The sequence below is a fragment of the Peromyscus eremicus genome, chromosome 6, assembly GCF_949786415.1.
Source record: "Peromyscus eremicus chromosome 6, PerEre_H2_v1, whole genome shotgun sequence".
NCBI classification, from domain to species: domain Eukaryota; kingdom Metazoa; phylum Chordata; class Mammalia; order Rodentia; family Cricetidae; genus Peromyscus; species Peromyscus eremicus.
This window is the reverse complement of record NC_081421.1, coordinates 90,543,643-90,566,182: the sequence shown is the minus strand read 5'-3', so window position 1 is coordinate 90,566,182 and position 22,540 is coordinate 90,543,643. Positions and strand designations below refer to the sequence as shown.

The following is a 22,540-nucleotide window of genomic DNA, read 5'->3' as shown; positions in this document are numbered from 1 at the left end:
CTATGTTCTGGTTTTTCTCAATAAGACAGTAAATTTCTTGGCCCTAAAATTCAAACATGTGAAATGGTGATAACTTCTACACAGAACTTTTCAAAGGTGACATTTCAGAAGTACTCTATACAAATAGAGATAAATTTTACCCAAACAAAATTTACACACTTTATGAACAGACACTGACTAAGGATAAGAATATTGCCAGACATTGTCAAGGCTACCTAACTGTAAAATCAGAATGTAGATAAAAATGTATGTTTTCTTCACACAGTACTCTGTCTAATTCTATTTCTCTAAAAGTTTAAAAATAATGAGAATAAGTATGCTTTAATTTACATAATATATCTATCCTGTGAAAACTCAATACAATTTTTTAATCTCCTGAATTAGGGGATTATAGGCATATGTTATCACCCTTGTCTCCTATTGCTTATAAAATACTTTTAAGCAATTTCTAAATTATCTTTGACTGGTAGAAACATGAAATATATTTATTTGAAATTTTAATGTGTAATACTTTGTTTACTTAGTGAAAATTATCTGAGAATTTAAATTAAAAATCAAAGACATTTAAAGAATTTCCAGAATGTGCTCTTGTATCTAGTCATCCATAGATCATCTTTTTGGCCACTATAGTTTTTAACACTTAATTTTATGATGTGTGCATCCACATTGTATTTTTGTGACCACTCTACTTGTTTGGTAATTATGTGTGAAACTTCATCATTTAACCATATTAAAAAATATAAAAGTAGAAACAAGTAAAAAAGTTAACAATACTATTTTGTTTTCCATTATTGATAAACTCTAGATTTTTTTTTTAGTAAAAGCAAAAATCCATGCAGAGTTTCTATTCACTTTTCAAAATATTATAAAAATTATAATTTTTAAACAAAACGTGAACATGTCCAATTGAAGAGGTACAGTCACAGAATAATAGTACTAATTGAAAATTAGTGTATCTAAAGTCATAGTCTGGAAGTATACCATAATCAGCACCATGTCTATCTTTAAAAGAAGAACACAATATTTACTGGACAAAACAATAAATCATAACTATTGTCTTATTCCTTATGAATTTACTGCTTATGTTAAGAAAAGCCAGACATAAAAGAATAGCATAATACACATAATAAAGAAAATAAACTTCTGGAAGAAATTACCCAAGTGTTGAAATGCTAGTGTTTCAGAGAGCCACAACTTGCCTGAACAAAAACACGATTAAAGACACCAAATCCTCCCCTTGGCTGCACTGAACCCCTAAAGCTATTTAGGAATTTGTTTCTTACAGACAATTAATCACATGCAGGTGTGCCAGATGAGAACTATTGATTGCCCTTTTCCAGGCTAGTGGCATTCAGACAGTAGACAGACAAATGCCCTAAGCAAGGGGAAGTATCTTTCTGCTAGTCCTAGGATAGCTCTTAATTGTTCATTCCTAAAATGCACAGCATTGACCGTAAATCTCAAACATGCAGCTTTATCCTTTTTTTTCTCTACAATATACAGACAAATGTTATTATATCTCTTATTCACCTTTACACCAAGGTCCTTCATAAGCTCAATCTCAAAATTCACAACATCATATGGCAGCCGAAACTGAGGGATTTCAGAAGTGCTACAACGACAAAAAAGAAATACAGGATAAAGGAGAATTAGAGTGAAATTCATCGACCTAGAAAAAATGACACAATGTATTCTTATTGATCAGCATTTAAAGAAGAAATAATTATATTACTAGCTAATGTAGAAGATAATATTAAAAAATACTCAATATAAAACAAGCAATATAAAATTATCCAAAAACAATTCTATCGCTTTAATTTATTTAGTTATTAATAATCCTATGCTTTTAAGATATTAAAATCTCAGAGTAAAAATCAATTCATAGTAAACACAGAGTTAAATTTTATACATCTATTCCCAAAAGTAAATATGTATTCTACAGAAAGACTGCACATTTCAGCACTTTTTTTAATTTTTGCTGATGATCATTAAAACAGATGTGAGAAACCATCTCAATGAGGTTTTAGTTTGAATTTCTCTGATGATCCACTTCATTCATCTCATAGACATTCACAAGTTCTCATGTGAGACATAACACAATTTGATTTCCTGATATTGAGTTCATTATATGCTATGGACACTAACTCCTTACTGAATATATATTGTAAATCTTTTTCCATCTTTGTAAGTTATCCTTTCAAAAAGCTCATTGTCTTATTGATGTGTGTAAAGAATTTGAACTTTGATTCCCCTGTCTTTGCTTTTGAGTCATATTCATGAAACAATGACCAAGCCAATGTCATAAAATTTCACAGTTTCTGGATTTATCACTACGTTCATAATCCATTTAAAATTAATTTTTAATAACTAGAAATTTAGTTTTATTCTTTTCTTGTGGCTACAGAATTTTCTCAGTACTGTTTATTTAAAAGGATACCTTTTCCACATTATGGCACAATCCTGTTATTTTCTTGATGTTCTTTCTAAAGACTGGCTGCTTGTAATCCTGTGAGTTTATTTCTGAGCTGAGTTGCAAATTTTTCCTCTAGCCTGTGTATCTGTTTTGAGTTATGGCATCTTTGCATTTTGTTTTAAGTTGGATCAACTTTATTCTTTTAACTCAGGATTGTTTGGACTTGCAGGTTCTTCTGTGCTTCAAAAAAATTTCCACATTTTCTGAAGCCTATTAAGATCTATAGGGATGATATGGTATTCCTTCAGTAGCATGAATATTTTTGTGATATTCTTCCAAACCATGAATGCACAGTAACTTCATTTATCATATCCAGTTCAGTTTCTTTCATCAATATTTTGTAATTTTTCTCATAGAGTTCCTTAATTTCTATGTATTTCTATTATACCTATATATTTCTGTTGCTTCTGTAATTGGACTATATTTTTATAAAACTTTTAGAAAATTTGTTGCTAATCTACAGAATTTTTTACTGAGTTTTATGTGTTTATCTTTTTCTCTGCCACTTTACTGACTTTGCTAATTCGATCTCCTAATTATATTGAACAATAAATCAAGAGAAGGGTTACACTCGTGGGAACAAAGTCACAGTACCTCTGTTTTCAATTGATGTGATTCTATACATAGGAGAACTTAAAGGACCCAGCAGCAGAAACAACAAAAATCTCTTATTACAGTTGATTGCTGTGGGATGTCTTTCTCTATGCTGTGAATATATGTGGCTCCCATTGGATAATTAACAAAGATGTTTTGGCCTATGGCAAAAAAGCTTATAGGCAGGTGGGAAATCCAAGCAGAGTTACAGGGAGAAGAAGGGTGGAGTCAGGAGAGACACAGCTGCTACCAAAAAAGCAGCAAGATGCCAGCGGACTGGTAACACCATGGCCACATGGCAACATATAGATTAATAGGAATAGGTTAATTTAAGGTGAAAGAGCTAGCTAGCAATAAGCCATATAGTTTGTAAATAATATAAGGCTCTATGTAATGATTTTTTTTGTTAAGACTCTTTTTTACTCATTTTACATATAACTACAGATTTCCCTCTCTTCCCTCCTCCCACTCCCCAGGCTTCCTCCCACAACCTATCTCCCATTCCCTCCTACAAAACGGTAAGGCCTTCCATGAGGTGTCCGCAGAGCCTGGTACATTCAGCTGAGGGAGGTCCAAGGCACTCCCTCTGCATCAAGTCTGTGTAAGGTGTCCCATCACAGGTAGTGGGCTCCAAAAAGCCAGCTCATGCACCAGGGATAGATCCTGATCCTACTGTCGAGGGCCCCCTAATCAGATCAAACTACACAACTGTTTCCAAGTATACAGAAGGTTTAGTCCAGGCCCATGGAAACTCCACAGCTGTTGGTCTGGACAGAGTGGGTGAGCAATGAAAGAGATATCTTGATAGAGGGAGTTATCATGGGGATAGGGAGAAACCAGGTACTATGGAAGTTCTCATGAATCCACAAGGATGACCCCAGCTTAGACTACTAGAAATAGTGGAGAGGGTGCCTGAACTGGCTTACCCTGGCAATCATATTGGTGAATACCCTGTCTGTCATCATAGAGCCCTCATCCAGTAACTGATGGAAGCAGATGTAGAAATCCACAACCAAGCACCAAGTTGAGCTCCAGGAGTCCAGTTGAAGAGGGAAGAGGGATTCTATGAGCAAGGGGGCTCAAGACCATGATGAAGAAACCTACAGAGACAACCAAACCAAGCTGTGTAATTATTTTATAAGTGGCTGCAGGACCACAGGTGGAAGAGGTTCTTCCTGACCATGGGACTGGGGGGACACAGAGAAACTTCGCTCTACAGCTGATGACCATTTTCAGCAAAGTGCCAGGTTATACAATTAATGCACACATATCAGTAGCCATCCAGACAGCCATGACAAACACACTGAAAAAGATATCAGGTAAACAACTGTATTTCTCAACTGCCACACACACACACACCAAAAAAAACAAAAAACAAAAAAAACAAAAACAACTTATGAATAAAACTTATCAAGAAATGAAAACCCTCTGCAATGAAAACTTAAAGACAATAAACAAAGAAACTGAGCAAGACATTAGAGGAAAATAACTTCCGTGAATGTAAATTGGAAAATGAATCTTGTGAAAATGGTCAAACTACCAAATCCAATCCAGATTAAATGTAATTCCAATCTAAACTCCAGAGACATTCTTCACAGACATAGAAAGGTCAATCTCAAAATGTATATGGCAACACACACACACACACACACACACACACACACACGCACGCACACTCGCACACACACACACACACGTACACATGCACACACATACACTTGCACAAGCATGCAAACACATACAAAGAAAGATAGCCAAAGTAATCTTAGACAAAAATAATACTGTGGGAGTTATCAACCTACTTTACTTCAAATTATATTCTAGAGACTCACAGTATTAAAAACAACATGATATACAAAATGAAAGACATACTTCAGTGGAATAGCGCACCCACATATAAGACTATGCAAGTGCAGTCATCTAAGTTTTATAAAGATACGGAAAATTTATGTTCCAGAAAAGACAGCATCTTCAAAAAGTATTCTGGGAAATCTGGAATTCAACATGCAGAGAAATGGAAGCCTTGTTTCTCACTTTGTATAACACACAATTCTAAATGGACCAAGGACCTCAGCATAAAGTCTGGTTGTCTGAAACTGCTAGAGGGGAAATTAGGGAGTATGCTCAATTTATAGTCACAGGTAAAGAACTTCTCAAAGGGGTTTCTGTAGCATATGGCATAAGACTAACACTCCACAAATGAGACAACATGAAATTAAAGATGTCCACAGCAAAGGAAACTATCAGCCTGGCAAGGACATGTCATACTAAATGAAGAAAGGATTTTGCAAGCTATTCATCAGAGAGAAGACTGGTACCTAAAATATACAAAGAACTTATACAACTAAAGATCAATGAAACAAACAATACAATTTAAGTGAGCTATGTGGCAGAATAAAAGTTCTCAAGACAAGAAATTCAGATGGCTAGCAAACACTTTAAAAGTATTCAAAATCCTTAGTTATCAGGGAAATGTAAATTAAAATTGTTTTGAGAGTCTGTCTCATTATCACCAGAATGGCCAAGATCAAGTATAAAAATTAAAATAAAAGCTAACACGCGTACGGGGAAAGCAAGACAATTATACACTATTGGAGGGGATGTCAACATATGCATTTATTGTGGAAATCAGTCTGGAGGCTTTTCAAAAACACTAGAAATAAAACTATCATATGATCCAATTATATCACTCCTGGGCACATAACAAAAGGATATTATGTCCTACTATATAGATATCTGTACATTCATGTTCACTGAGGCTCAGTTTATAGCAGCTAAGAAATAGAATCATCAAGTGTGTCTATCAACTGATACACAGATAGGAAAAATGTGGTAAATATACACAATGGAATATTTACTTAGCAGGAAAAAACATGAATATTGCAGGTAAATGGAGGAAACTAGAATATATACATACATTACATACATACATATATATATATGTATATATAATGAGTGAGGTCACAGAGACTCAGAAAGTAAAAGGTAGAAACTGGAAAAATTATTCATACTGACTTAGGTCACAGAAGCTCAGAAAGACAAGCTTTGTATATTCTTTCTCATATTTAAATCCTAGCTTCTGATCTTCTGTTTTTAATGCTTAACATGCAGTGTGTGGCTGGGCGGTGATGGCGCACGCCTTTAATCCCAGCACTCGGGAGGCAGAGCCAGGCAGATCTCTGTGAGTTCGAGGCCAGCCTGGGCTACCAAGTGACTTCTAGGAAAAGGCGCAAAGCTACACAGAGAAACCCTGTCTCGAAAAACAAAAAACAAAAACAAAAAACAAACAAACAAACAAAAAAATCCATGCAGTGTGTGTGGAAGCTAGGACACAGGACACCAGCCTCTAGAGTATATGCTTTTAAGGGAGGGGGCAGTAGAATATATGCAAAATTAAAATTGAGACTGGGACTCCTGGGTGTGGAAGTGGTCACATGGGGAGATTTGAGGAATGTGGAATGAGGTATGAGAGAAGGTTTAACTGGAATGAATGGTTCATGAAAAAAACTGTATGGAAGTCCATGATTTAAAAAAAAAAAAAAAAAAACAGATTGGGGTTGGGGACGGGGGAGTGGGTATAATCAGAGTGGGATGGTGGGATAGGAAGAGAGTAATGGGTGAATGATCTTTGTAAATGCAATGAAATTCAGTAATTTATTGACCATCTTTATATTCACACTTATCAGGGATATTGTTGTCAGATCTTAGTGTACTCTTGATATTAAATTAAAATTTGCCTCCTGTAATGTTCTTCTACATTGATGATTTAAAAAAGATTTTTGCAAAAGTTATAACTGAAAAGAAATAATATTAAGAAAAATTTGGCAGGGAAGTCTTCAGGCCCTGGGTTTTTATTTTTTATAACATACATTTTATTAATGATTCTATTTCTGTACTATTTATTGGCCTGTTCATCGTTTCTGATTTTTTGTGATTTCATTCTTTGTATGCTATATATTTCTAGGAATACACTAATTTACTCTGGGTTATTCAATTTTTTTTTTATAATTCATTATCATAAATCTCCTTTGATCCCCTTTCTGTGGTACCAGATGCCACATCTTCTTTTACCATTGATAGTTTTCTTTTTGTACGTCCTATCTCTTTTTTTCTTAGGCTAGCTAAAATTTCATTATTTTTCTTTATCTTTTCAAGAAAACAACACTGTGGCTTGTTTTGTTGTGTTTTTGTTTTCCTAATCTCTAGTTCATTTCAGTTTTAATTTGTATTACACTTCTATTATTGCTGTACTTATACTAATTTTAGAATGAAACTTTTCTTTTACATTTTTGTGTTTACTTTTCAGTTCTGTGAACAGCAATGTTATATGGTTTATTCATACATATGTATATATTTGTATTTATATATAAATCATATTGAATGTGAATTTTGAGTTTGTGTAAGCTGATGTAAGAAAACCCAAAGAATAAACTACCAAAGTTTTGGAGGATTATTCTTTTCAATTCCTTTATGAATGGAGAGAGATGTTCTCATGAGAATGATGGTAAAGTGAATTTTTCTGTAAGAAAACAGTCAGTGGAGTCCAATTTCATCAATGTGCTCTGCACTTATTATCTAAGGACAAATATATATATTTAATCTGCTGTCCATTTTCTGACTGCCCATCAGTGGCATATAAACCTAATGAGAAGAAGCATTCTCCCCAGATCATTTGGGAATCTCTTCGTGCCTGGTTGATAAGCACATCATGGGTATTCTAAGAAATATTGAAAGAAGGAGGAAAAGAAAGAAATATAAAATATCTGTGATTATCCAAACATGAGACAAACTGGACTCATTTCTTGGATGTAGAAGCTATCTTGCATAGAAAATGATAGAAGCTATGTTGCATAGAAAAAATGATAGAAGCTCATTTGGAAACCAAAAGAAATGTCTTTGCCAAGATAAATAAAGGTGCCAAGAGAACCGCTTGGCAGCTATAAGACATGACACACAGTGGACATTGTAGATGTACATTCAAGAGAGGACTTTATGAAGTGCTCCTTCACCAAGCACAACTTCAGGACACTAAAGAGTATACAGTTGATTTCCACATATTGGTGATAGACAGCAAACTCAGATGAAGGAGCCACATGGGCAAGGCAAAGCTTAATAAAGAAAATGACCAGGGTGTGAATGTCAGAGTCTGATGCTCAGGAAACAAAGAAAATTCTTGGAAGATATAGACTTTTAAATCACTGCACGTATCTATTTGGAACAAGGGAATAAATAGCATAAGCCCTGGTGACTGTGGAAGAACATAAGAGGACAGGAGACAAATTTGATATAAATGGTTATTTCCCAAGTTTGATGAGTTTATGAAAACATTTAAAATTATTTCCTCTTGTGTTCTTTTAACAATTTGAAGTTTCAAAAAATACATGTTTGCTTGTGGTGAGCATAAATCCTTCACTAGTCAGATGGGTGGCAGAAATGTGAAAAAATTGTCTTCTTCTATGTTAATGCTTCTTATGTATAATGGAATATATCAATAACAATTATTTTCAATTCATTTTATAACACACATCTTATATTTTGGCAAAACATTGCTTCAGTTCATGATTGGATAAGTATTGATCCTTAAATTTGAATTGTATTACATGTTGTAAAACAGTTTTTACTGCTAAAAGTATTTTACCTAGAAACAGTTAATTTGCCAATTAACATGAAATAATACATGATGTATATATGTTATAAAACAATAACATCTAAAAGAACTAAAACAAAGGGTAGTGTTTCCCTGAGTACGGTACCTAATAAAATATCATACACATAATTATTATTTTAAACAAAATTAAAAATCAAGAAATATATATATATATACATATACATAACAATCTCTTCAATCATTAATTTTATATATTCAGACATGTTCTGATATGGGCTAGGTTGGCCTTAAACTCATAAGGCAGTTGAAAATGACCTTGATCTCTTGATCTTCCCACATCTATCTCACAATATCTAGGGTCACAGGAGTGCATCATCATGCCCAGACACCATTTTTTTTTTAAACTTTGACATAGATTATCCTCTTTTAATTAGAACTTTTGTATTGCTTTGTTTTAAAGAAGCCTTGATCAAACAAAAGTAAAATTTCTGGTAATTTAATATATCCACTGCAGGATCACAAGTAATTAATTATGTTGAGTAAAACAGGGATTCAATCTTGGATATATTTTACCATCTAAAGTTATTTCTTTAAAACATAACTGTTACACTAATTCCTAAGAGATAAAAGAATATATCCAAATATAAAGAAGTTAAGATACAGCCTTCAATATAGAACTAATCTAAGCCGGGCGGTGGTGGCGCACACCTTTAGTCCCAGCACTTGGGAGGCAGAGGCAGGCGGATCTCTGTGAGTTCGAGGCCAGCCTGGTCTCCAAAGCGAGTTCCAGGAAAAGCGCAAAACTACACAGAGAAACCCTGTCTCGGAAAACCAAAAAAAAAAAAAAAAAAAAAAAAAAGAACTAATCTAATGTCTTTTCAGATTGGAACTTTTTGATTGATACTTCAATAGAATAAGAGGCATCTGAAAGTAACTTCACAGACAAGCTTTGGTATTGTCCTTCTCAGTAGTTCTGCATTGTTTTTCCTAATTTTATAATAGTGATATAGAATGCCTCTACAACAGATAGTACATAAGGGGTAGGTTCAACCCTGGGTGTTGTGCTTAAGAGTCAAAAGACACAAAGCAAAAAGAAGAAAATAAAATTTCAAAACAACAGAAAAAAAACTTGTTTAGTCATGAGTTTCAAGACATTCTTTCTCACTAAAAATGTTCAAATACATAAAAACAAACATTTAGTGTAATTTATATAAATTACTCCACATTTGAATGAAAACTAAATACAGAGATGCTAAGAACCATAATCATGTACTAAAATTGGCAACCCATAATAATTCACAGACAAGGCTGCTTCCATTTTCAGCTTCTTGTGAAAATGCAATTAAGGGGCAAAAAGATTTTCCCTCATCTAACAGGGTACACAACAATTATGCTCATATTTTTAAAATTAACTCACATATTCATTGATGTGTATAATTGAAAAAAGAACCTACAATGTTTATACATGTTGTTAGTACATTATGCCTTTCCTAATTAATAAAGTTGGGGTGAAATGGCACTAAAATGATAGCCAGTATCTTCTCCACAAAATAAAATATAGAGAAATTTATTTCCTCAAAAGAACTTATGAGAAACAATGAGAATTCTTCAATATTTACAAATAACCAACACAGAGAAATAATTATTTCTTGACCATCAGAATGATTTTAGCTTTTGATGCTGTCTATGGGGTTATACCACTACGTGAGGCTTTTGTTTCGAGAGTGAAGTAGTTTTGTCTAATGAATCAAATACTATGATAAAGTACTTGATTAATATTTATATACAATTTAGACACCACCGTTTATATCAAGGAAACAAAACTTTGATAATTTTCTATTATCTGGAGTTATCACAGAGTCATCTAATTAATATTAAAATGTATGCATTTATTACCCATTTTAAAGATATTAAGAAATACAAATGTATCATAAACTTCTGTCAAAATTAGATGAAACTTATTTTCTGATTATCAAAGATGATAAAGTTATTGCTTAATAAATAGTTAAGTAGCTACAGAAAGCTTAAGTGCTAACTATAAAAACATAATTCAAATATCTATAATTTATAATCTATGAGTTTTGTATAAGTCACTTGGGAATAATAATAACAATTTGATTGATATAATAAAGATATAATAAACCTAATATCCAATATCTTTCTTATTTTAAGCAGATAATTTAAGAAATATCCATTTCTTACTTAAAATAAATTTATTAGCCTAAACAAAATATGTCTATTTTTAAGGCCTATTTAAGTAAATCAAGATCCATATTAAACATTGGCCTCAGTGTCTGAAAATTATTTATACAAAGTGACCAGTTCCTAAATTCATGAATAGGTCTACATGGGAACAAAATGACTATGTGACTGAATCCCACTTCACACCAATAATAAAGACTCATACCAAGTATTGAAAAAAATATTACTTGAATAAAAAACACTATAAAATATACTCTAAAATGGCACTTATAATAAAAGTGGTAATAAATAAAAAATTAAAATGACTTTAAACTGAAAATATATGAGCAGCACAGTATGCTTTATATAGACCAAACTGTGAATGCTCCAGTCAGTATTCTACAGAGCCAACCTTTCCTCGGATCTATTGCCCATCCTTGTTAGTTGTTTCTATCAGACAAAAGATTTTTAGGGATTAAAACTTTCATTTGTTTTGTTTCCACCATCATCAAGTTTTCCTGACTTCTCTAGCTTCAGAAAAAGACAGAGAAATTCATATATCAATCTTGCTTAAGTGAAACTTCAGATTTTCAAGTGAATGACATCATTAGTGAGTCTTTGGGAAAAGAACTTGTAAGATGGCATCTGTGAACCTGAAGTGTCTCCTTGACCACAAAAACATCCACACCCAGGATTGATTGCTGTCTGTATTTTTGACATTTTGAAACACAAAATAAATGTAGGCATTACCTTAAACCACCAACATATTCTTGTTTTTCAAATATGGTGATGTTGGAATAGCCTAACCGAGCCAAAAAGGAAGCACAGCTTATACTCGCGGGCCCGGCACCAAAAAGCGCAATTTTCGCCGAGTAGGCTTCCGGCATGTGTTCTGGGGGAGGCAGTGCTGGGCTTCTGATCTGTGGGATGTTCATTGCTTTGAACACCTATGGAGAAATCAATTGTGATGATTAAAATTTTAAATTAAATTTTACATCCTCAAACACATTTTTAATGTTTCAACTCATAATTAGCACTTTAATTAGCAATGAGAATTTCATGTTCCACATAAATATGACTGAGTTGTATTTATGAACTAGATGATGATAGCGGCTGACTTCTCTCAATCTCTGAAAGGCCTTCCTAGAATATGGGGAGAACTATGGGAAGCATTTTGACTCACATTCCTTGCCCCCACTCTTGATCATGCCAGATGCTCCTCTTTTGAGCTCCCCCAGTATTGTTTGCACACATCTAACATAACCAGTGTAGGTGTTCGTGTGTTGATTTTCCATGTCAGTCAGTGCAATGCCTCTTTACTGAGTTAGAAAACAAGTCACATGTAAGGAGGCAAATAACTACAGAGCTGCCAGTAGCCAGCAATAACTTGGCACTTAGAGGCACAGGAGAGCCACTGAAGCAAACAAGCAGGGCTCAGAGGTACAAGGCTCTAGAGAGAAAGCAACAATTTAGACTTAACACTCTAGGGGTCAGTCATTGTTCCCAAACTAAGTGTGTTTGCGTGCCTTAGGAGAAGGGGGGAGGTTAAGAGGGCCATGGCTCAGGAAACAAGGAAAAATAATCTGGTCAATCTTGTAAAACAGGAGCAATAATATTTTGGAATGCAGGATCCCACTGACTGAGAGCAGAAAAGGCAGAGTACTAGCTTAACTCCTAAGCTAAACGAGAGAGAGCAGCACAGGTCCAAATAGAACCTCTGCAGCACTGAGGGTGGCTTGCAGGGCATCTGATCACTGTGCATGCATGCAGATGGGTTCTGAAAGCCTCTACTCTAAACAGCAAACCAAAGAGAGACAATCTCACCTGAGTCAACACAACCATACAGTGAAATGCATATAATCAGTCCTTAACCCTTCATCTGTCAACCTCACAGTAGAGTGACAAATTTTCATGTATGTTGTCTTGTTTTGATCAGTACATCTAGACTGCTAATAAAAAAAAAATATGGAAAGCATTGCATATGCAATACAATGAGTACAGTTAGCATATGAACACCTCCAGACAACTATGATCACATCACCAGGTATATAAGCAAGAAGACAAACTCCCAGGAAATAGGAATTTTTCAAAACATAAACAAAACTTTAGAAGAGAAAAATGCACGATTTTAAATTTCATACATCTAATAGACTGCATAAATAAATAAATCAATAAATATATTAATCAGCTGAGAGATGGGACAAAACAAAACAAAAAAACCAAACAAAAAGAACCTGTTGTGGCTGAGGCATAGGAAAGACATTGGGGGGTAAATATAGAAAAAAACACAAGAGACAAAAAGCAACAAATAAGAGGAAGGAGGGGAAATTGCATCCAGGTTGTTAAGTAAATAAATAAACAAATAAATAAATAAAATTATTTTTAAAAAAATAATAACAATAGAAAAAGAAAAATGGGAGGGCAATGAGTAATGTTCATAGCAGCATCTAGAAAATGTGATATTTTCTCCAAAAAATGGTTCTTTCAGGTTAGAGAGATGGCTCAGCAGTTGAGTAGATAATGCTCATGTAGAGGACCCATTTTCAGTTCCCATGGTCTATGACAGGAAATACACAACTTATCTCCAGATCCAAGAATCTACCACCCTCTACTGGTCTCCACAGGCACCTACATTCACATACCCTTTCCTCCAACACACACACACACACACACACACACACACACACACACACACACTTAAAAGTAAAAATATAAACAAACTGCTTTCCTGGGGCAAATTCACTTTTTTGTGTATGTTGCTTTTTTAGATATTTATTTCTATTTTGATCCCAAAGACCTAAGGTACAACCAAACATAACTGGAGGAAAAAATATTAATAAAATGATGCCTAATGATAATCTTCTATATATGTAGATTGGTGCCTAGCCCAGTTGTCATCAGAGAGGCTTCCTCCAGCAATTGATAGAAACAGATGCAGAGACCCACAGCCAAACATTAAGCAGAGCTCAGGGAATTGTGCAGAAGAGAGGGAGAATGGAATATAGGATTCAGAGGGTCAAGAACCTCACAAGACAACTCTCAGAATCAATGAACCTGGGCTCATAGGATCTCACAGAGACTGAACCAACAACCAAGGAGCCTGCATGGGACTGACTTAGGTACACTGCATATATGTTACAGTTGTGTACCTTGGTTCTCTTGTGGGATTCCAACTGTGGGAGCAGAGGCTGTCTCCTGATGTGGGGATGCAGGGTGGCTTGGGAAAGAGGGCTGGGAGGTGGGAGAAGGGAGGAGGGGGGAATCTGTGGATAGTATGTGGAGTGAGTAGAAAATTTCTTAATAAAGAAAAAGGAAAGAAAAAAAAGCAACAAACGAAGAGTTCCAACCAGTGCATAATTGAATTCTTAAAAGCAAAGATAACGGAATATGAGAACAAGCCAGGGAGCCTCAGATTAAAAGAATGAATGCAAAAATTTATACAACCTCAAACAAGAAAAGTGCCGACCAAAACCTGCTTCTTAGCATCAGTAAAGGAGCTGAAAAGTAAAGTAATAAAAAGCAAGGTTAAGAAAATTAAATAAGAAATTAAAAAAAAAATGTCAATAAGCAAGAAGGTGAGCGGCTTCCTCCTACAAGAAGTGACAGCAGTCAGGTGAGAGTAGATGAAATTCTAAATGGTCTTATTAAATAGGAAACACAGAGCCAAATACAGAGTTAAAAGCCCAAGAGATCTGAGCACTAGCAAAGAGCCAAGACCACCTTATCTTACCACTCACTGCCATCTTTCCCCTGGGAGAGAGAGACCTTCTTCCTGCGTATCTTGTGTTTTATTGCTTTCCTGTTCTGCCTTCTCATTGGCTCAAAGCCCAGCCACATGGCTTCTTCATCACTGCCTGTCCATACAGACCTCCTGATCTCTATGGTTGATACTGGGATTAAAGACTCAAGGCTCACCACGTTCGGCTGTGTCCTTGACCACACAGAGACTCTGCCTGCCATGTGATCGAATTAAGGGCGTGGGCTACCACCACCTGACTTCTCTTCCTGGCTTGCGAATGACTTCTGATCTCCAGGAAAATTTTATTTATTAACATACAAATAAAATCACATTTCAGCACAATTAAAATATCACCACAGGTGAGCATAAAATATTTCTGGCCAATGGAAAATTCTAATATCTAAAATCATTTTAGGTGGTAAAAATACTTTGAATATGAAAGTTGAAATACTTTCTAAGAGAATTTTTTAGATATAATAGTAGTCAATAAAAATTATTTTTAAGAAGTTCAGGGAGGGAGATTTAGTTTTCTTCAGGGATAAGATGCTGAAAGGTTGTCCATGCCCAAGTGATCAGGCCTATAAATATAAACATATGGGCCTATAGGCACACTGATTGGAATCAAAAGGATTTACACACACACACACACACACACACACACACACACACACACACACACACCTTTAATAATCACAGAAGGAAAGAACATGAATTTAAAAGGAAAGGCCATGGAAGTGGGGTGGGGGAGATAGACATAGATATGGTAAAAGTACCTTGTACTCATGTATTAGATTATCACAAAACAACCAATAAAATACACCTCAAGGAAAATTAACATTACATTAAAATTTTTAAATGTGTGGGTACAGGCAAGTTAAAATTGGTTGTAGAAAGTAATGATGTCTGTCCTATGGGATTTAAGTAATATATAAACTAAACTGTGTAACAGAGCCAGAGAGGCTAAATACTTGCCAAATTTCAAATCCAACCATTATTTACATGGTCAATGTATTAACTGTCACACTGTACCTAGTTCAGAGTGCATTTTCTATCCCTGCAGTAGCTACTAAACCACAGCTAAAGAATAAGTAGGTAGCTAGTGGGGAGGTTTGATACTTATTATTTCATCTAAAGAAGAAATAAAGTTGAGAAATAATACAAATCAATGCAGATGGTTAGGAGAGCAAAAAAAACAAATTGTTATGTGAAAAGTGTAAATAACATGAAGTAATTATCACATTGATAGGCTGAATATAATAATTCAAAACACAATTTAAAAATTTAACCTTGCAAAGATCCACACATTAAATGTAAGTGACTGAAAGGTATGTGCTAACAATCAGAAGCCAGATGAAAGCTGTAAGTACCCCAATATCAGAGTTATCAGGCATTAAATGAAGGTGCATTTATGTCCAATAATATTTCATAGTAACAATTTCTGGCCATTCTGGATCTGTAGGCACTTAATCACATTTTATAGTATATAAAATGAACATGACAGAAAGACTAAATTAGTTTAGGGATGTAGCTCAATGGGAGAACACTCATCCTGTGTGTGTGTGTGTGTGTGTGTGTGTGTGTGTGTGTGTGTGTGTATGTGTATGAGAAAAACAGAGAGAGAGAGAGAGAGAGAGAGAGAGAGAGAGAGAGAGAGAGAGAGAGAGAGAGAGAGAGCGATCACATGTGATTTATCATGCATCTGTTCACCATTCTCTCTCCAAAATTTGACTACCAATAGAAGTAGAAGTGACATTGGAATACATTCATACTATGGGCATATCATAATATTTAATCACCTGACAGGCTGTCTGTGTTTAATACAGAAATTTTCTTTAAATGTTTCCTCTCTTGAGAAAATCCAGCCAATGATCAATATAAAGAAAGATTTTCCTATCACTGAGGAATATAACTTTTGTATCTACCTGACCTCATTGTAGACATACCTCATCATACCAACATCTGGGTCTAAATTCTGCCACCGAAAATACATGAATCATTTTCAGATTCCTCCACATGAAAATGAAAGAGCATTAGCAACAAGGACTAGAAAACCTTCTTTCTCAGTTTGAGCCAAATGGTCCTCAGCATTTTGCCATTTGAATTCAAATTCTCCATAGATTTTACCAGTAACAACTGTTTTCTTTCTTAAAACACAAAATTGTTAAGGACAGACATAACTTTGACTTCATCTTTTCATTTTTATGACTCCTATATATAAGGATGTATTTTTTAAGTTTAAAATCCTTAGTTATGATTTTTGTTGAGTGTGTATTTCAGGGTGGGGCATGCATGTACCATGGAGCACAACATGCAAAGGCCAGAAAACTTTTGGGATTCAATATTTTGCTACCAGTATGTGAAACTTGGGAATCAGACTCAGGTGGTCAGGCTTGGCTGCAAGCGCACTTACAAGCTGAGTCTTCTTACCAGTCACATCGAACTGTTTCCTTTTGCTAATGAATTTTTAATTTTTTGGCAAAATGATTTCTTATTCTTGGCTATAATTTACAATTTAAAAAATTATAAATATGCTTTCCAGTACTTTGGTGAACTGTTTAAAGAGTACAGATTTTCTTTCTTCTTGTATTTACATTTAGCTCTCTCCTTCATCGTGCAGGTCCTAGGGATGTAGCACAGACCATCAGCATCCATAACAAGTACGTGTGTCTCCTGAGCCGTCTGCTGACTCTCTGAATGAGGTTTTGTTTTGTTTTGAACACATAATTTTATGTGTATGTGCCTAAAGTACTTAAGTGTACATGTGTTCAGGGAACCAAAGAGGAGAGAAGAATAAAAATATTTCCCTGGAACTGGAGTTACTGATGGTTGAGAGCTGCCATGTGGGTGCTGGGAACTGAACCCAGGCCCTCTGAAAGAGCAGTACCTGCTCTGAAACACTAAGCTGTCCCTCCAGACACTTTCCTACTGTTTGAATCAATATTTATCTTTTCACTTTATTTCTTTCTAGAGAACATTAGCAGGAAATTAAGTCCCTATGATTGATTATTTTATGGAACATTAATAAAAATGTAGTTGGAATTCATTATATTTTCCAAAATTAATATTTGTACATAATTTCTGCAAAAAAAAAACACATTTAAAACACACATTTAAAATTGATAGTGGAGAGATAGTTGATTTCATTTAGGAATTCAAATAAATGCACATTTGTTTCACATTCAGTTGGGTACTCTTAGCTTTATGAATTAATAATTATAAAATTTACTTTGCCATGTTGAAATTTGGCCTTTGGAAATTAGCATTACATCTTAAAAGACTTTAATAAAATATAAATTACTTTAAAATAATTATTTATTAGTGACTTTGTTGAGAGTAGAATAGTGTGTATGATGATTAAAGGATTCATTCTGTCCAAAAGTTTATTATGTGAAGCTAATATGTGGTAAACAACAACAAAAAAAAATAGGACGGGGTTCATGGAATATCTTTCTTGTTGCATTCATTTAGAAGCAGAGAGAGAGAGAGAAGAAACCCATTTTAACTCTAAGAAATTAAGTATGTCCCCCATGGTTTCTGGCTAATGGTATGCAAATACAGTAGTAGTTACTTAATAGTATTCAATATGTGTATATTTTAGCCTAAGGATATTTTATTTTAATATTTAAGAATAAAACTTTGAATATTCCTTTCAAAACTATGAAGTATATGTATTGAGTCACAATATGTTTGGGGATCCTTGTTAGGGACTCAGCAGGTCAGAAAGAAACCAAGAGTTTACCCCTCATAGGCATACGAACCAAAATGTAAATGGTCAACCCCTGATTTGTATAGCCTGAAACCTACCAATTCCACATGTAGTTGACACTCAACACAGGGCCATGTTCAGAATATTAATTTATAAGTAACATCCTTGTCTGTTTTGTCCTGCTTTGTTTTGTTGTATGCTTTGTAACTTTATATTGAAGAGGCTTTTCTCTTTTAGCACCAAAAGTGATGTAAATAGTCTGGTACTATAATCTGACTGCTTAGGTCAAACCTTGACTTCCAGCATTCCCTTGGTGCAGGGTATTGAAGAAATCCTTTAACATATTTCATTCTCTATCTATTTAATTTCTTTCTTTCTTTCTTTCTTTTTTGTTTGTTTTTTTGAGACAGGGTTTCTCTGTGTAACTTTGCGCCTTTCCTGGAACTCGCTTTGTAGACCAGGCTAGCCTTGAACTCACAGAGATCCGCCTGCCTCTGCCTCCCGAGTCTTGGGATTAAAGGCGTGCACCACCACCTCCCAGCTCTATTTAATTTCAAATGGAGCCAATAGTATCTCATGAGAGTATTATGAAGATTTAATGAAGTACTCTAATGCATATAACACTTTCAAAATGAGTTGGGTCACACAACAAAAAATGGTCACATTCTGAGATAGAGTATATTTAAACCCAAACTGCCCAACAAGGAAGCAGCTAACCAGAATAATTATTAAAAGTCAAATTCATTAAAAGAATAGGTTTTGCCTAAGTCTGTAAGAAACCACAAAGTTACCTTACATTGGAAATGAATGAGTGTTGCTGTTGCAATTGGTAGTGTCAGTGTGCTGCCTTTTGTATTTCAGTATTATGTAATTTAAATGTGCCTCTACAAATGAGATGTAGAAATCTAGTTTACAATGTCATACAGTAGAGATTCCGGGATGTGATTAGGTGATGAGGGTTCTAGAAGGAGAAGGTTATTGGCTTACTGATGAATTGGATCATCCTTCATTAAAAATAAAATAAAAGCACCTTCCATATAGGAGGACACAGAGCAAATGCATCATCTAAGAATCAGAAAAATATGCTCCCATCAGAAACCAACCAAGCACCTTGATCTAAGATTTAGCACTGGAAAATCTGTTATTTGCAACCTAACTGACTGATTGTACTGAACAGACTGAGATACCAAGGCAATAAATGTGCTGGTGTCCAGCTCTGTTCATCTCCACTTCCCTGATGGTGGATGATGGGAAGTGTCGCTCTCCTCTCTCCTTGCCAGCAGTGCATCTCTCTTAGAGAGATCTCAAGGACAGTTTATATTCATATTGTGAGTTTTAAGGATTCATGATGTCTGGAGAGATGCTCAGTGGTTAAGAGCAGTGGTTGCTCTTCCAGAGGAAGTGAGTTCAATTCCCAGTACCTACATGGTGGCTCTCAACCACCCATAATGGAATCTGGTGTGCAGACATACATGCAGACAATGCACCCATATACATACATAAGTATATATTTTGGAGGCAGAGCCAGGCAGATCTCTGTGAGTGCGAGGCCAGCCTGATCTACAGAGTGAGATCCAGGATGGGCACCAAAATTACACATAGAAACTCGACCCCCCCAAAAAAAAGGATACACGATATATTTTGGATTAACAGTTGTTTATCAGATGTGTCCACTGCATTGTTAATATGACTTCACATTTTCAAGTTCTTGTCAAGCAAATATTTCCAAAGCTCACAAAGTTCAGATTCTCAATAATTTCTTTCTCAGATTGTACCTTTGACATTATATCAAAGTCATCAACAACAGTGAGGTTATCTTCTTCCTTACTTCCTTACCTGAATTTTTTTTTCATGTCCTATTGCATGATCTTACATAGCTCTAGATCCTTGTTTCCATATCAATGTAGTTCTTGGACTATTTTAAGATTATTTCAGCATTATATCAGTATTACTTATCAAATATTCTTCAAGCCTGTGTTAACAATGCTTTATTTGCTGTGACAAAATACCCAAGAAACAGCTAAAATAAAGAGTCTGTATATTGGCACATGGTTTCAGAGGTTGGGTAGCAGCCCATGGGCTTGTGGCTCTGTTCCTTCAGGACCCATACATAGCAGAAAAAAAAATCTTGGCAAATAAAATGTGGTGGAAAATCATGACTCAATATATGAATAAAGAGGCAGAGAAACAGAAGTCTCAGGAGAAGACACACCTTGTAAGTGACAATTTTCTTCAACTAGACCTCAACCGCTCCCAGCCCATTCATCTATGAACTCATCAATTAAACCCACTAATGAGGCTTATATTATAACAATCAAACCAACTGTCAATAATGCCACCAGCTTGTAAAAAAAATCCTCAACAAATCAGTGTTGGGGGAGATGGAAGTCCATTCTCCATATCCAAGCTGTAACAGTGTTATATTTTAACACTGTTGTAGAAAACAGTTTTAGAAAATTCTAGAAGGCTTGTTTATTACCTAGAGTCTAAGCACCTTGATGTGTATTTCATATATATTTTCACTTAATTCTTAATATATGACTGTGTCTCCCAAAAAGTTATTAAAAGAGTGACTTTCTTCCCAACCTTTAATTTCATGGTAAGAACAAGAGTTACCACAAGTAGGCACTCAACATGATTTTTAAGGAATTTAAACCTTTTGGGGCTATAATGATTGCTTCTACAAATCAGTAAGTCACAAAGGAAAATACCACTACTGCAGTGAACAAGGAAAAAGTTTACAGCCAATATTGTTTTGGGGGAGCAGTTTCAAATACATTTCCTGGCATAAACATTCTGTGATTTCTGGCCTTTCAACTATCTGGAAAGAACATTTGGTTCATCACTTCAGATTGCCTTTAGGAGCATTAGGAAATTTTCTCTATTTCATTATTTCAAAACAGGGAATAGAGTATCCTTATTTTATAAATGGGAATTGTGACATGTGGTAAGAAGCCATGGACTTACTCCAAGCCGCTTATATTGGGGAGAGAAATTATGCTTTTCTAGCCATTTTATACTACTCTATAAATTATACCACTCTATAAATGAAAAAGAGAAGACTATCTTAATGCAAACATATTTACTAATTCTAATTTTGGGGCAACTTATTTTCATCTGTTCTTTCTGAAAGGGTACATAATGAAAATACACATGGGTGTTCAGTAGCTCTAATTGTTCTTCAAATATTTTATTTGTTCTTATTAACCAAACAGTAGCAGAAGTAGACCACAGGGAAATCCTAACAATTAAATAGCCTTATAAATTTCAGAACAAAATGGTTGAAAGATGAGTTATAATGGTGATCTGGACTCCACAATCTTCCCTGGAGACTCTATGTTTAGAAAATTTTTAATTCCATGACACTACAGAATAGGAATAATTTTTGGAATTCTTGAGGATGTGATGTTTCAATCAGTGCTTGTCTAAAAATAGCACATGTTACTTTTCCTTTTGCTGGTTTTTAATTAATAGGATGGAATTGTGGCTACAGTTTTACATTTGAATAAAACAAGATGGAAATGTTATTCAAAAATTCATTGCCTTAAATTATAAGTCATTTAGAAGATACTACATAACTTTTTCTATAACTTGCTTTCTTTTGTAAGTGATATCTAAGGAAATACTAAATAAAAACTCTTCACTGCATTCATCCTTTGAAAAGAAGTAAATTTGGACTGGCTGACAAGCAGTTTTCTCCACAGCAGTTAAATCAAGAACATCAGAAGGACAACATGTGGTTTCCTGTGAATATTAGAAATGAGGAAAACTTCATATTATGGGAATATTTGGTTATCAATGTTATTATTGTATTACTAACTATTCAATTTTACTTCATCAATTTAATGTTAAAATAAACCTTATAGAGAGATATCTCTGTTGTGGTAAATATAGGAGCCACTTGGAATTAGAATGATCCATTATATTTAATTTCTACTTCCATTAGAAAGTACTATTATGGTCTCTCTAACTTAGACACTGATATAAGTAAAAACATTGAAACTCTAAGGAGAAGCTGTCTGGCTATCAGAATGTGCATGCCTTATATGCAGAATTGCTACAATGCAATCCATCTAGGGCAGGATTTGCAAATGGTACCTTTCAAGGATGTAGAATGTAAACCTACCTAAATGAGAGAAAAATTTGATACCTAAGCCATATCTTAAAATAAAAAGTACATATTATCTTGAAAAGTACTTCACTCCTCTCCATATCAGCTCTATCACTAAATGAGTAAAA

The 22,540-nt window shown here is 34.7% G+C and overlaps 1 protein-coding gene across 1 annotated transcript in view; it reads right to left on the bottom strand.

Moving 5' to 3' along the window:
- Positions 1-22,540, bottom strand: part of Dpyd (dihydropyrimidine dehydrogenase) — an 839,421-nt gene that overhangs the window by 596,547 nt on the left and 220,334 nt on the right. The window contains exons 6-7 of the mRNA XM_059266163.1: positions 11,607-11,803; positions 1,531-1,612 (exon numbers count right to left, since the gene is read on the bottom strand). Coding sequence (XP_059122146.1) covers positions 1,531-1,612; positions 11,607-11,803 — 279 coding nt within the window. The remainder of the gene's footprint in view (positions 1-1,530; positions 1,613-11,606; positions 11,804-22,540) is intronic.